At 45.1% G+C, this 15,823-nt stretch overlaps 2 protein-coding genes across 3 annotated transcripts in view; both read right to left on the bottom strand.

Annotated features, from left to right (window-relative positions):
- Positions 1-15,823, bottom strand: part of LOC127429904 (ADP-ribosylation factor-like protein 15) — a 224,428-nt gene that overhangs the window by 182,308 nt on the left and 26,297 nt on the right. The window lies entirely within an intron of this gene.
- Positions 3,128-9,020, bottom strand: LOC127429705 (zinc finger protein with KRAB and SCAN domains 7-like). The gene is made up of 2 exons (XM_051678812.1): positions 6,574-9,020; positions 3,128-3,265 (listed from the first exon to the last, which is right to left on the bottom strand). Exon 1 carries the CDS (start codon positions 7,661-7,663, stop codon positions 6,620-6,622), a length of 1,044 nt encoding a protein of 347 aa, XP_051534772.1. The 5' UTR covers positions 7,664-9,020; the 3' UTR covers positions 3,128-3,265; positions 6,574-6,619.

Below are 15,823 nucleotides of genomic sequence, written 5' to 3'. Positions count from 1 at the left end.
GAGGGTTTTGTTGATGGTCATTCTTATGCGAAGCTGAATAAGGCTTTATTTCTGTATAGTTGGGCGGATAAAAATGAATTTCCATGTCCATAGTAAAAATGTACATTAAGGGGGAGTAGGTGGTTAAGATGAATGTTTTCATGTTCCTTTCTTCACAACTCAAGGCCACATTCATGCACATTTGGGACCTTCCCAACACAAGGGGCAAGACCAGAGCAATGGGAGATATAGCAGAGGGAGCCGTGCATTTGGGAAGCATTTGGGTATATACATTTTGTAATTGGGAAGGTGATTAGCTTGGCCGTATTAGCATAAGGCGGCAGAAACTTTGGTTTCCACCACACAATATAAGCAAAAAGATGTTTTCTGCACTGATCTAGAGGATCAAAGCCAGAGGGCCCCCTTTTGAATGTGCTGCAACTAATGTGTGAGGGACAAGGGGGCTGGAGGTACCCCAAAACAGGGGTGTGGAGGAGGGTACTTGCCCATTCTAACATCAGTAATCACAACTGTTTTTTTTTTTAACATCTTTTTATCTGAGATGTGCTTATTTTTTAATAGAAACAAATCTTTGGACCCTGGCAAGTGTGGGAAAATTCCCTCCATAAATGCATTTGCATCAAACCAGTAAACTCCTCCCTAATAAGCATCTCTAGGCCCCATTGACACAAAAAGATTGGAACTCCCTGAACAATAAATCTGTTTTATACATTGTTAGGCATTGGAGAATTAGGTTGACATGACAGAATGCACTCAAGACCCTTTTCAATTCAAAGTCTGTCTGGCAGGATATGGTTGCTTTGATTTCTTTATAAAGACCATCCTTCTTGCCAATTCAAGCTTCTAGGCCACCGTCATAATCACCAATGGTGGAGTGTGTATGGATAATGAGGGAAGTGTTAGAGCACTGGATGTAAACTAAGAGGACATACTACCATACCATATCAATTATGGTAAACACATTTTCAAAAGCAAAAAAAATAGTGATTTCTACTGAGAAATCAGTGACATTTAAGTGATTAGAAAAATACATTAAACAAAAACATTAAGCAGGCTCTGAGAAAATTCTATTGTAGCCGCTTGACTCAAGAAAAATCTGCATTAATCAGCATTCAACATTTACAGCATTAATCAATAAAATCAGCATTTACAGCGCAGTAACAGTGCCACAGAGCTCACCTGCTTAGCAGTGCGTGATACTTTGATCTGATCATGCAATGGAATCTGCAGATATGAACCATGGAAACAATCCTTCACTTAACAGGAAGCTGTGGTTCTTGTCACATTGACACCAGCAACGCAAAACTAATTACATTCGCATTTCAAAACCAAGTTGGCTTGTTGGATAAAACGGATGTCTGATAGTACTATGAATCAAGTTCAGTCAAGGTCACTTAAAGAAATAGTTCACACTAAAATACTGTTCTTTCATCATACTATCAAAATGAACAGTGACTGAAGCTGCCATTCTGCCTAACATTATTGTGTATAATGGAATAAAGTAATTTTGTTTGGAACAACATGAAGGCAAGTAAATGATAAACATTCCTTTTTGGATTAATTATCCCTTTAACCATGCAAGATCATTTTTATGATCTTCCTCATCACAACAGAACCCTTAGTTTCGGTTTACAGTTTACCTTCTTCCATTCAACATCAACTGGCCACATGAAAGCTTTTATGTTGGGAGATGAAAGTCATTTTAGAGATAAAAACAAAACCTGGCAGAAAATACTGAATGAACTGAAATTATTAAGGTCAGTCACAGATTTCAGAATACACGGCTTATGTTCTGAAATAAATCGAAACACTGTTCCATTTCATCAGTGTAGCAAATGATGGTCCAGATACGATCAAAAGAGTGAATATGTTATAGGAAAGATAAAAGTTGCTCCTAATCGTTAACAGTGTAAAAAAAAAAAAAAAAAAAAAAAAAAAAACTGTTGTGTACCCTGAGAAAAACGTTATTGTGAAATGTTCACTGTTGTTTAGGGAAGGCCTGTTTAAAGTACTGCTATTGTTCGGCATGCCAAATCCTTCCCAGTCTCTCCTCAGATGACCCAGAATTTGAATGAAAAATAAGTATGCAAATATTACAGCCTCTAGGAACACATTGTCTTCAAATTCCATCTTCAAATTAGCTTCAGAAGGAAGTGGTATTTCATTTCAGTGTAAATCTAGTGTAAATAAAGATCGTTATTGCAGTGCATGATGCCAAAACCACATCTGGTTGCTCTCCAAACTTCCAAGTAAGACCATAACCGTGGATGGCATATCCACTTGTTACATTTACAAAAGTTTGAAAGCAATCAAAAGACCCTGACAGTGTCAGGCCTAATATTTTAACCTTTGCAATACAAGAGCATGGTCATTCCCATGGACTTCATTGTGTAGGGGTCGGCAACTTGAATGGGCCTTCATTAAGAGGAGTTTGCATCAACAGTTAGTTATGCAAATGAGCATAACCCCTTCATGCGCTGGCAGGTTCCAGCTATTCCCCTTCACCCTTCATTGCCATCCCACAAAAAGCAGCCCAAACACTGTACTCCTGGGATATTTAACATACATCCCCCTTACATCTCCTACTCAGTGTGCTTATTTCTAACTCCAAATGCCAAATCGGCACTTGGGGAGAAAGATCCATAATGGCAACCATTGTGGTCTCTATGCTCTAAACAGCCTTTTTCCATCAAAGAACCTGCGGAAAGACTCTTGCTGGGTGCAGTTGAATGCCCACTATTCTCTTACAGGGCTGATGGGACGATCGCATCTGAGGGATCCCGCACCAAAACAGTCAATTAGGCAAAAATGCATGACAACCAATTTTGTTATTGTTTCAATGATGGTAATGACAGCCTTTTGACTCACTATCTGACATCAAATATCTGTCCTTGTTTCAAAGTCCAGAGAGTTATGAGAATTCACTGTTACACAGTTCTGACATTCTTATTTGCTACCCTTTGTAGCACACCTTTCTCTCATCACCTGTCAAAGAAAAACTGTTACACAAGTTTAAATGAATAGTTCACTGTAAAAGATGACGCGAGAAGCAGTTTTCCTTCTTCAGGTGAGGCTTTATTTCCCCTCTTCCTCGACACCACTTTACAGTTTACCTTTATGCACTAACTAAACACTAACACACACTGCTTCCACAAATAAACTCTCACTATTAGAAAATCCTTGCTCTGGCTCGGCTCTGTTGTATCCAGTCTCTCTCTCGACTAAGTGTTGTGTCGCTCTATTTATGCCGCTGTCCCTGTGCTCACTGAAATTAGAGACAGGTGTTAGACATAATTTAGCTCAGGTGTAAGCGCCCTTACCGCTTTCTCTCTCTCCGGAGAGATGCTTGACCACGCCCCGGCTGCCACATATCCCCACCGCCCGACTCAGGCCGGGGCGGCATCCGGCCTGCCTACCACTCCCCCCCATTCCTGGAAAGGAAGTCGGCGACAGCCATCTGCGCCCCCGGTCTGTGGACCACCTTGAACTTAAACGGCTGAAGAGCCAGATACCAACGGGTGATCCGGGCATTAGTATCTTTCATGCGGTGGTGCCACTGGAGTGGGGCGTGATCCGAGCAGAGGGTGAAGGCCCACCCCAGCAGGTAGTATCGGAGAGTGAGGACCGCCCACTTGATGGCGAGACACTCCTTTTCCACGGTGCTGTACTTAGTTTCCCTTAACGAGAGCTTACGGCTAATGTACAGCACCGGGCGCTCCTCCCCCTCCACCACCTGCGAGAGTACGGCCCCCAGCCCCCTGTCTGAAGCATCTGTCTGTAAAATAAAAGGGAGAGAGAAGTCAGGTGAGCGTAAAAGCGGCCCCCCGCAAAGTGCAGCTTTAACTTGCGTAAACGCCTGTTGACACTGCTCCGTCCACTGGACCGGATCTGGAGCTCCCTTTTTAGTCAGATCAATCAGCGGGCTGGTGACGTCCGAATAATTAGGTACGAACCTTCTATAATAGCCAGCCAGCCCCAGGAACTTGGTCTTGGGTCTCGGGCAGGTCGCAATCACCGCTGTCTTGTCAATTTGGGGACGCACCTGCCCGTGGCCCAAGTGGAACCCCAGATACCGTACCTCCACCCGTCCAATCGCGCACTTCTTCGGATTCGCTGTGAGTCCCGCTCGGTGCAGCGATCTCAGAACCGCCCTCAGATGTTGCATATGCCGCTGCCAATCATTGCTATAAATGATGATGTCATCTAAATAGGCAGCGGCGTAGGTTGAATGCGGTCTGAGGATTCAGTCCATGAGATGCTGAAACATAGCCAGGGCTCCAAACAAACCAAACGGAAGTGTCACAAATTGGTGTAAACCAAACGGTGTGGAGAAGGCGGTTTTCTCACGAGAAATTGGTGTCAAGGGGATCTGCCAATAACCCTTCGTCAAATCCAATGTCGAATAAAAACGAGCAGTGCCTAACCAATCGAGCAGCTCATCAACGCGAGGCATTGGATATGCATCAAATTTAGACACCGCGTTGACTTTTCTATAATCCACACAGAATCGCACAGACCCGTCACTCTTAGGCACTAGAACGACTGGGCTGGACCAGTCACTGTGGGATTCTTCTATTACCCCCATATCAAGCATCGCATCCAATTCTTCCCGAACAATTTTCTTTTTGTGTTCGGGTAATCGATAGGGGCGGCTACGTACCACCACCCCCGGCTCGGTCTCGATGTGGTGATGGATGAGGTTTGTGCATCCCAGTAGAGGGGAGAACACATCCGCAAACTCCTGTTGCAACCTAGCAACCTCCGCGAGTTGGCTCGGTGAGAGGTGGTCTCCGCAAATGACCGGGTTGAACTGTTTATGTTTTGAACTCACCTCCGGTCCGAGCTCCGCCTTCTCGGGAACTACCGTGGCCAACGTCACGGGAACCGCCTCCCTCCATAATTTCAGGAGATTGAGGTGGTATATTTGACGAGCGTCCCCTCTATCGGTCCGTTTAACCTCATAATCGAGATCTCCCACTCGTTGTGTGACCTCAAATGGTCCTTGCCACTTGGCGAGTAATTTGGAGCTTGATGTGGGAAGCAATACAAGCACTTTATCTCCCGGTGCAAATTCCCTTAGCTGAGTTCCCCTGTCATACAGTCGGCGCTGTCGTTCTTGAGCTTGGAGCAAATTCTCCTGTGTTAGTTGTCCCAAAGTGTGGAGTTTTGCTCTAAGATCAAGAACGTACTGAATTTCATTTTTACTGTTTGAAGGTCCTTCCTCCCAGGCCTCTCGCAATACATCAAGCACGCCGCGTGGGCGTCGCCCATACAGCAGCTCGAATGGGGAGAAGCCAGTGGAGGCTTGCGGGACCTCTCGTACTGCAAATAACAGGGGGTCGAGCCATTTATCCCAATTTCTAGCATCATCGTGCACGAACTTACGAATCATGTTTTTGAGGGTTTTATTAAATCGTTCCACCAGGCCATCCGTTTGAGGATGGTATACGCTGGTGCGAATCGATTTAATATTTAACAACTCGTACAGTTCGCGTAGTGTCCGTGACATAAATGTTGTGCCCTGATCAGTGAGAATTTCTTTCGGAATCCCCACCCGGGAGATTATTTTGAAGAGTGCCTCCGCAACACTGCGTGCTGAGATGTTGCGAAGAGGCACTGCTTGCGGATATCGCGTTGCATAGTCCACTAGGACCAATACAAAGCGATGTCCGCGTGCTGAACGTTCTAATGGCCCGACGAGGTCCATTCCAATTCTCTCAAAGGGGACCTCGATCAGAGGGAGAGGGCGCAATGGCGCTTTTGGGGTGGCCGGTGGGTTAACCAGCTGGCATTCGCGGCATGCCGCACACCACCTGCGGACATCGCCGCCAATGCCCGGCCAATAGAAACGGGCTATTAGACGGTTCAATGTTTTCCTTTCTCCTAGGTGACCCGCCATGGGATTATAATGAGCCGCCTGGAATACCATTTCCTGGCGGCTCCTTGGAATCAAAAGTTGGGTTGTATCCTCTTTGGTCCGAGTGTCCTGTGTCACTCGATACAACCGCTCATTTATAATTGCAAAATAGGGGTATGAAAGGGCGATGTCAGGCTGGAGTCGTTGACCATCGATGACTCTCACTTGGTCAAAGGCGTGTTTGAGGGTTTCATCTCGCGACTGCTCCAAAGGGAAATCCCCGTCAGGGAATTCCCTGAGAAGGGGAGGGGCCGCAGCCTCTCCCCCTCTTTTGTCATCATGATGTGGAGCTGTCGAGGATGGCCCCGGCTCCGCCTCCCCTGCCAGAGCATCGCACATCACACATCTCCCTATTTTCATACAGGACCCATCCGCGCAAATTCCCTTTAATAAAATCCTAAAATCAGGCCAATCAGTCCCCAAAATCAGCGGATGGGTGAGGCGGGAACTAACCGCGGCCTCCACTCTATGATTTTCCCCCGAAATTTAATTGTCAGGGTCACCACCGGATACTTGTGAATATCCCCATGTACACATTTCACCTTCACCGTTTTGGATGTGACCAATGCCTTGGGTTGAACCAGGCGTTGGTGGATAGTGGTTTGATTACACCCGGTATCCACCAACGCTTGGTGAGTACCCCCCTTGACACTTACCGGTATCCGGTACGCTCCAGCCCGGTCGGGGGCAGCCTGTGGGAGGTCAGAGACCCGCACCACCGTCCCCAGCTCCATCAGAGGGCACTGATCTCGGAAGTGGCTCGGGTCTCTGCACCTCCAGCAGGCCGGCCCAGGCGCTACGCCCGCACTTGCGTCGGCGGGCGCCCCCCCCCCGAGGGGGAGAGCGGCGGGGCATTGGAGTAGGGGAAGGTGTCGCCTCCCACACCTGGGGAACTGGTCTCAGGGGCTGAGTTCCTCCTCGTCTGCGTGGGGCAGGAACAGGACCTGGAGAGAGAGCAGATGAGAGAGAGAGAGGGGAGGGGGAAGAAACAGAGGGAGGAGAGAAAACGTAGGAGGGATCTTCCACCCTCGGGATCGCCGCCATGTGGTCCTCCGCAAGTCGGATAGCTTCTTCCAACGACGCCGGGCAGTGGCACTGGACCCACTCCGCCGTCCCTTTTGGCAGTCGAACTGTGAACTGTTCCAGTACCACCTGGTCGAATATTCCCTGGACGTCGCGATCCCCCGCTAGCAGCCATCTTCGGCAGGAGTCACGGAGCCGCTGGGCAGAGGCAAACGGGCGGTCGGAGCTTTCCAACTTCAAGCTCCGGAAGAGTTGACAACTTTCCTCCGGAGTGCGACCAACCCATTGCAAGATGGCTTTTTTTAGATCTCCGTAGGCCAGGAGGCTCGACGCTGGCAGTTGTTGAGCCGTGAGCTGGGCTTCCCCGGACAATAGTGGGATCAATCGGGCTGCCCATTGGCCGAGCGGCCAGCCCCAGATCTCGGCGGTCCGCTCAAACAAATCCAGGAAGCCCTCGGGGTCGTCCGCTGCCCCCATTTTCTGTAATGCTGGCGGGGGTAACGGCGTGGGTGTGTCCGGGGTCGCAGCTGAGGATGCCCCCTGGCTGAGGAGGCTCCGGATCGCCTGCCGGTCCTCGGCTTGAGCATGCATGAGCTCGACAAACCGGCGGTCTTGATCTTGTCGGAGCTCAAGCAGCGTTTGTTGGTGGTTCTGATGTAGGCTGGCGAGGGCTTGGAGGATCTCCGCCAACTGGGAGGACTCTACGGGACGACCTCCATCCATCTTCGACCCAAACTTCAATCCCGGGTTTCAGCACCAGTGTAAAAGATGACGCGAGAAGCAGTTTTCCTTCTTCAGGTGAGGCTTTATTTCCCCTCTTCCTCGACACCACTTTACAGTTTACCTTTATGCACTAACTAAACACTAACACACACTGCTTCCACAAATAAACTCTCACTATTAGAAAATCCTTGCTCTGGCTCGGCTCTGTCGTATCCAGTCTCTCTCTCGACTAAGTGTTGTGTCGCTCTATTTATGCCGCTCTCCCCGTGCTCACTGAAATTAGAGACAGGTGTTAGACATAATTTAGCTCAGGTGTAAGCGCCCTTACCGCTTTCTCTCTCTCCGAAGATATGCTTGACCACGCCCCCGCTGCCACATTCACCAAAAAAAAAAAAAAAAAACATTCTATCAATATTTACTCACCCTTATGACGTTAAAACTCATATGTCTTTCTTTCTTCTGTAGAACACAAACGATGATATATTAATGGAGATCTGATGTAAATATATCCATACAATGCAAGTCACACACTCTGCCCATAACCAAGCATGATCATGATTTATAGTGAAAAAGAAGATACATTTTGGTCTGTTCTCACCCAAAAACAATCGTATCACTTTAGAAGACATGGATTAAACCACTCGAGTCATATGGATTAGGCTACCTTTATGTCCTTTTTGGAGCTTGGAAGTGTTGAACCCCCTTGACTTGCACTGAATTGATATACAGTGGCAAGAAAAAGTATGTAAACCCTTTAGAATTAGCTGGTTTTCTGCATTACTTGGTCATAAAATGTGAAAAAAGTAAGTGAACCCTAGGATTTAATAACTGGCCGATCCTCCTTTGGCAGCAATAACCTCAACCAAGCATTTCTGGTAGCTGCTGATTAGACCTGCACAATGTTCAGAAGGAATTTTGGACCATTCTTCCTTACAGAACTGCTTCAGTTCAGCCATATTCTAAGGATGTCTGGTGTAAACGGCTCTCTTGAGGTCATTCTACAACATCTCTATTGGGCTGAGGTCTGGGCTCTGACGGGGCCACTCCAAAAGTTTTTTTGAAGCCATTCTGTAGTGGATTTACTTCTATGTTTAGGGTCATTTTCCTGCTGCATCACTCAACTTCTACTTAGCCTCAGCTGGCGCACAGCCACCCTGACATTATCCTGTAGAATATCTTGATAAACTTGGGAATTAATTTTTCCCTCAATGATGGCAAGCGGTCCAGGCCCTGAAGCAGCCCCAAATCATGATGCTTCCTCCACCGTACTTCACCGTTGGGATGATGTTTTCATGTTGATATGCGGTGTCCTTTTTACACCATACGTAGTGCTGCATGTTCTTTCCAAACAATTCAACCTTAGTTTCATCAGTCCACAAAACATTTTCCCAGTAGCGTTGTGGAGATTCAAGGTGGTCTTTGGTGAAACTTCAGGCGCGCAGCAATGTTTTTGTTGGAAAGCAGTGGCTTCCTTCGTGGTGTCCTGCCATTGACAGCATGGCTGTTTAATGATATCCATATAGTAGACTCATGAACAGAGATATTAACCAGTTCCAATGATTCCTTCAAGTGTTTAGTTGTCACTCTAAGTTTCTTTTTTTACCTCATTGTGAATTCTGCGGTGTGCCCTTTGAGTCATCTTGCCTGGATGGCCACTTCAAGGAAGAGTATCCACAGTACTAAATCATTTCCATTTATAGACAATTTGTCTAACTGTGAACAGATGAATATCTAAGCTCTTCGAGATAACTTTGTAACCCTTTCCAGTATTACGCAAATCAACAATTCTTGATCGTAGGTCTTCTGAGATCTCTTTTGTGCAAGGCATGTTCCACATCTGAAAATGCTTCTTGTAAATAGCAAACTCAAAATATTTGAGTGCTTTTTATAAGTCAAAGTAGCTCTAACCCACACCTCTAAACTCGTTTCATAAATTGGATGCCAGGTTTGCCAACTCCTGACTCTAATTAGTTTTTTTATTTTATTTTTTTTATCTTTAGCCTACGGATTCACTTTGTTTCCACAGCACTGTTAATGTTTAATGGGATGTGTTCAGTAAAGACATGAAAGATTATAATTTTTTGTGTGTTGTTAGCTTCAGCACATTGGGCTTTTTCTATACTTGTGACTTTAATGAAGATGAAATCACATTTTATGAGCAATTAATGCCGAAAACCAGTTAATTCCAAAGGGTGGACCTACTTTTCTTGCCACTGTATTCACATCATATCTCTATCAAAATATCATTGTTTGTATTTTGCAGAAGGAAGGAAGTCATAGGAGTTTGATGGCATAAGGGTAGTAAAGGAGTAAATGATTAGAGAATTATTATTTTTGGGTGAATTATTCCTTTAATGACAGTCACTCTTTCACTTCACTTCCACTATCTGAGATAAATACAGGTCAGACTCCTACTACCAGCGCTGATTGATGTACTTCTCCACTGACTTAAAATATCACATGACTGACAACAGCACACATAGAGATGAAGTTATCAAATTTATTATGTGAAATATTTATTTTAGATCTTGAATTTATCATCAAGAATGATTATTTATCAAAACAGACAGTTTAAAATAATCTTTTACTAGCACTCATCATTGCAGTGCAACTTCAAGCGGCATGTATAATTTGTATAATTGTAGAATCTCACGAGATTGACGAAAGAGGTATCCCTTCTAGACACGACCATAAATACATAAAGAATACTATAAAAATAATAACATCGTATCTTTTTAAGACTGAAATTCAAGCACTTTCCTAAATCAACTGTTTTCCACACCTCACAGATTTAAATAGGATCCAATTCAAAATGGTACTTTAAATGCAACAATGGAAAAAAAACATCCTTTGTGATTTCAAATATTGCCCCCACAATAAAATTGATGAGCACCTGCAGCCCCTGGCTCTGAAAACGTTGGCATTTTTCAGCATGACATTACAGCAAGTCAGCAATAATTTCTAACAAGCAAACACCTGACTGTGATCACTGGTGATTGGGTCTGTGCAGAACTTGCTTATCTCAAATGAGCCTAGAAAGTTTGGTTCAATTTGCAGCTTATTCTGGTCAAGAACTGCTCACTGAGACAGGAATGGGCTGTCTGACAGACATGAAAAGCGACCAATCACATTTTGTTTTTGTTTTTCAGTATGTGCTGGTTACGGACGAGTTTATCCTAAATTTGAATATTTGCAATTAATAAAGCAAGAAAAGTTTTTCACGTGTACAGTCATTTAATATATCATTATACAAAAAGGACCTCTAATCTGATTACCGGAAGATGAGCGGCATTCCAAGGGTGCTGACACACAGTCCAACAGCACTGGGATGCTTCCCTATTTGTATCACTCCGTTTCTGTGGGTTTGTGGCTTTCCAAATAGTGGTGGGAAATTTTTATTAATCATTCATTTTGATTTAATCCACTGATTCATTCAGTGACCATTTATGGAGATTACATATTTACGGCAGTAGGTGGAGACAAATTAGGGTTTTTTTTTTTTTTTTATGTTAAGAGTGAGACATTCAATCATTGACTTACAAACTCACATCTGTGCTAATATACGGAAAAACATATGAATATATGCTAATATACGGAAAAATATATGAAACATATATAAAAATATATGGCTTGCGGTATGTGCAGTGCAGAGTTTGGGGGCATCTTCCGATTTGTGCCACCCCCCAGCTGGTGGTGCCCTAGGCGACCATCTAGTTCGCATATGCCTAGAAACGGCCCTGGGTAAAAGCGATAGTCAATTCCATCTAAGACAAATGTATTATGCATATAGAACATGATGATGAAATGTTTTCTTACAGGGTCTATGTTTATGTTAATAGTGATATTTGTTGTCTGTGTGTTCCCCCTCCCCCCTTATGTGTGTAATGGTGCTGGCCACCATTATATTTGTTGTCTGCATTTGTCGAGTGAAGTCAGCTTGTAGGTGTAGTGTGAAGTACTTGGTAATTGTGAAATAAAGAGCCTGATAATTTGTCCTCTGAACTGTCTCAGAGTGTGCAGGTATTTTGTATTGCTTGAGTTTAAATATGTTTCTGTTATATTCACTTTGGAAATTATTTATTCTAAATCGAGAATTTTTGGCATCATACTCAGTCTGAACCTATTTTTGCTATTTGTATATCATTTTGAAAAAAAAAATTTTTTTCTTGTTTGCTTGTTTTGCAAACCTTAATTAATACTAAATTATTTTAATTTTGCACGCTCATACTGCCTCTGATTTTTTTTTTTTTTTTTTTTTTGGCCATACCCTTCCTGCAGGTGGTGCTGCATTATTGGGGAACCACCAGAACTGGTGTCAGAAACTGGATGGCCTCTAGAGAACAGTAGTGAGAGGTAAAAAAAAAAAAAAAACTTTTTTTTTCTTCCATGTTGCTGGCACTGCAGCAGGTGCCTGCCAACCTGGTACCCAAAGGTGCGGACAGTGCAACCAGAGGTTGACGAAGTCATCAGAGCTGTTGGAGGAGATAATGGTGACCCAGAAGTAGAGCTGATGAGCATTGCTGAGAATGTCTCACTGGAGGAGATGAGGGATCTGTTCAGGTCACACCTTGCCATTCATCAGACTCTAGATCGTCGCCTGGAGCAAGAGGCAGCCTGACATGAAGCCGCGTGGAAGGCAGTGCAGCACCAATTTTCTCTTCTACAGCAGGAAATGCACATGAGGATTACTCCAGATCCAAGGCCAGGCAGTGACATCCGATCTGGCATTCTATCACCACCAGCAGCTTGGCGTACACCCCCAGTTCAGCAGGATGTCCTAAGTGGCAGATACCTCCAGAGTTCCTCCTGCTGGACAGCCAAGGCCAGGGACAGGTGAGAGTCGAGAGGGAGCCAAACCTGGAACAGCTAAGTGAGACAGATGATGTAGAACATTATTTAGCCACATTTGAGAGAATATCTGTGGCATGTTGGTGGCCAACAACAGACAAGGCAGTCAGGATAGTGCCCCTCCTGATGGGCAGGGCTAGGGCTGCATATGTATATATGGACATTACCGAGTTGCTTGACTAAGAAAAGGTCAAGGTGGCCATTTTGGCTAAGTATGATATAAATTCTGAGACATATCAGTTTCGATCGACAGTAGTGGGGGAGGATGAGACCCCAAAATAACTGTATGTGAGACTTAAAGACCTTTATCAGAAGTGGGTGCAGTCACAGCATCACACTAAGGAGGAGATTGGAGAAACGATTATGTTGGAACAGTTTCTGCACATGCTAATACCAGATCTCCAGGTCTGGAATAAGGAACGTTATATTCAGGATCCATGACTGAAGCTGCAACCTTAGCAGATACCTTTGTGGCAGCACAATGCAAGACTCAGCCACAGACTTTTAGCCAGTGGAAAGGGAGTAAGGACTCAAGAAAGCTCTTCCGGATGTCCCAGTCCCCCTCTAGAGTCACCAGTGAAGGCAAGTCTGTGGGTGATAAGGATTATCCTACAAAGCAGAGACCTGGTTTGAAATCTAGTGGGCATAGAAGCCTATAAGTGTGGACTGGAAGGTCCAGTAACCCCTCCTATCAGGGTAATATGTACACAGTTCCAAGACCTAGTTCCCTAGAGACAAAAGTCTTAACATAATTTTTTACCCATGCACCTGAGAAGTTACACTTCCATATCACAGATTTGCTGTGTTCACAGAGAGGAAAGGCAGTACCCCACAGCATGTGTTCATGTTAATATACAGGGACAGATTTATTTACTGGAAGTAGGTTTGGTTGATGATTTGCTGTATCCAATGATTCTGGGCCAAGACCTGACAATGTTAGTAGACTTACTGGCTACCATCAATGACTGCAATGTGGCTGTAACTCGGGCCATGGCTAGGAGGTGAAGTACAGACTTCCAACCCCTTAAAGCCTTACTTTTTTGGAGTCAGACCTTGAGGTTCACCCAGGTAAACCTAAGAAATCTAAGAGACATAAGAGACAAGAGAAACTCCAGTTTTTGGCAGGACATTGCAATGAAGAGCCTCATGGAGAACTGGTTATGGCCCCATTGAAACTCCCTCATGAGATTGGCTTGTTGCAACGAGAGGATCCAAAGATTGGGCTTCTGTATAGACAGACACAGGAAGAAGTGAAGCACAGCCACCAACAGGCAGGGGATCAGTGGAATAGGTTCTCTGTTAAAGATGGGGTATTGTATAAGGGAGAAGCATCAGAGGCATGGGTAGTGATCCCTCAGAAGGCTAGGGGTGTGGTGCTTGAGTTAGGCTATTCGGTCCCCTGGGCAGGCCATTTAGGAAGACCAAAGACCATAGCCCATATCAGCTGCCATTTTTTCTGGCCAAACATGAACAATGATGTTTTTGTAAAACATGACCCCAGTGCCAGAAAACTGCCAGCAGAGGTCACCCAGGGCACCATTAGAGCCACTTCCAGTCATTGGTGTGCCTTCTGATCAGCTAGGGATGGATGTGGAAGGGCCTTTACAGCAAAGCAAAGCTGAAAATCGATTTATGTTGGTAATCACTGATTATGCCACAAGATACCCTGAGGTCTTTCCATTCAAAACAGCAAAGGCTAGGTCAATCACCATTTGTCTTATGCAGTTGTTTTCAAGAGTGGGTTTCTCCAGAGCCATATTGACAGATTAGGGATCCAACTTTATGTACAAACTTTTACAACAAGTGTATCGGCTATTAGGGATTAAGGGCATAAGGACTACACCTTACCACCCATAGACGGTCTGACTGAGAGATTTGATCAGACTCTGAAACAGATGCTGTGGAAATATATGAATGAATCTGAAGCTGACTAGGAACAATGGCTTCCATATCTCCTCTTTGCATACAGGGAGGTCCCTCAAACCTCAACTGGCTTCTCATCTTTTGCATTGCTGTATGGCTGGGAGGTGCGAGGTCCGCTGTCCCTATTAAAGGAGATCCGGATGAGAGGCCAGGAGGTCACAGATACCAAGAATGTTCTCTCTCATGTTCTCCAGATATGGAAGAAGTTGGGGAGCATGACCCAGCTAGTTCAAGCAAACCTGGCCCAAGCACAACATCACCAGCGGAAGTATTATGATCAAAAGGCCAGAGCCCGAAGTTTTGAGGCTGGAGAAAAAGTGCTGGTGATGCTACCCAGTGACTCTAACAAACTTCTGGCCAAGTGGCAGGGGCCTTTTTAAGTTGTCCACAGGCTTGGGCCTACCACTTATGAGGTCAGTAACCCAGGGAAACGGTGCTCCAGATGGGTGCTGCATGTCAACCTGCTCAAGAAATGGCACGAGAGATTGAGCCAAGTGGCTGAGGTGTTAATGATTCAGCATATGGAGGATGAGGATGAGATTGAGGAGCAATATCTTCCCCTGACATTGGGGGAAACCCTTGACCTCACTCACCTTTCACCCATCCAGCAGTCTGAGCTTGTCAAGCGAAACTAGGGCACACAAATCTGATCAAGCACAACATCACCTTGTGCGAATGAGCTGCCACCCGACACATGAGTACCATATTCCTGAGCATCTATTGAGAGCTTTGATGTAGGCTATGGGTATCATCGAGCCATCTATAAGTGAGTGGTGTAGCCCAGTGGTCTTAGTACCAAAGAAAGATGGAAACCTACTCTTTTGTGTGGACTTCAGTAATCTGAATGCAGTGTCTCAATTTGACTCCTACCCCACACCACGAATTGATGACTTGACAGACAACCTTGGTAGGGCTCGACAATAAGGACTGCCCGATGGCCCGGGGCCAGTGTGAGAGAGATTCGTGTCAGTTGCTAGAACTGTCACTTGCCCGACTGGGCCAGTGCTGCATTTATAACATTAGTGCAAGCAAACAACAAGTGAGAGAGCACAAAAATTACACTAAGCAAACAAAGTATTATAACCGACGAGCAAGTGTGATTCTATTTAGCTCGCAAAGATGCACGAGAGCATAATATACTGGACGCACCAAGGCACAGTCGCGTGCATGCATAAGAGCGCGCAGACACCGAGCGCACTCTCCTAGCACTGTCCTCGCTCTTTTCCAAGTGTCTTAGCAGCAGCTATTACCAATGTGAAGAAAATAGCAGGAAACAAAAAACACTTTTGCACGTCTTGCGCAACATTTTAAGTAGGCCTGTCCCTGCACATTCCGTGTTCATAGTGCGCGAAATCCCCAAGTTTTTTGTTTTTAACATGTTGGTGAAAA

The sequence above is a fragment of the Myxocyprinus asiaticus genome, chromosome 3 (assembly GCF_019703515.2).
Source record: "Myxocyprinus asiaticus isolate MX2 ecotype Aquarium Trade chromosome 3, UBuf_Myxa_2, whole genome shotgun sequence".
Taxonomy (NCBI): Eukaryota; Metazoa; Chordata; class Actinopteri; order Cypriniformes; family Catostomidae; genus Myxocyprinus; species Myxocyprinus asiaticus.
This window is presented reverse-complemented; position numbering and strand designations above follow the sequence as displayed.

Excerpts from the sequence above, each read along its gene's own strand:
- LOC127429705 (XM_051678812.1), bottom strand. The coding sequence starts at position 7,663 with ATGGATGGAGGTCGTCCCGTAGAGTCCTCCCAGTTGGCGGAGATCCTC.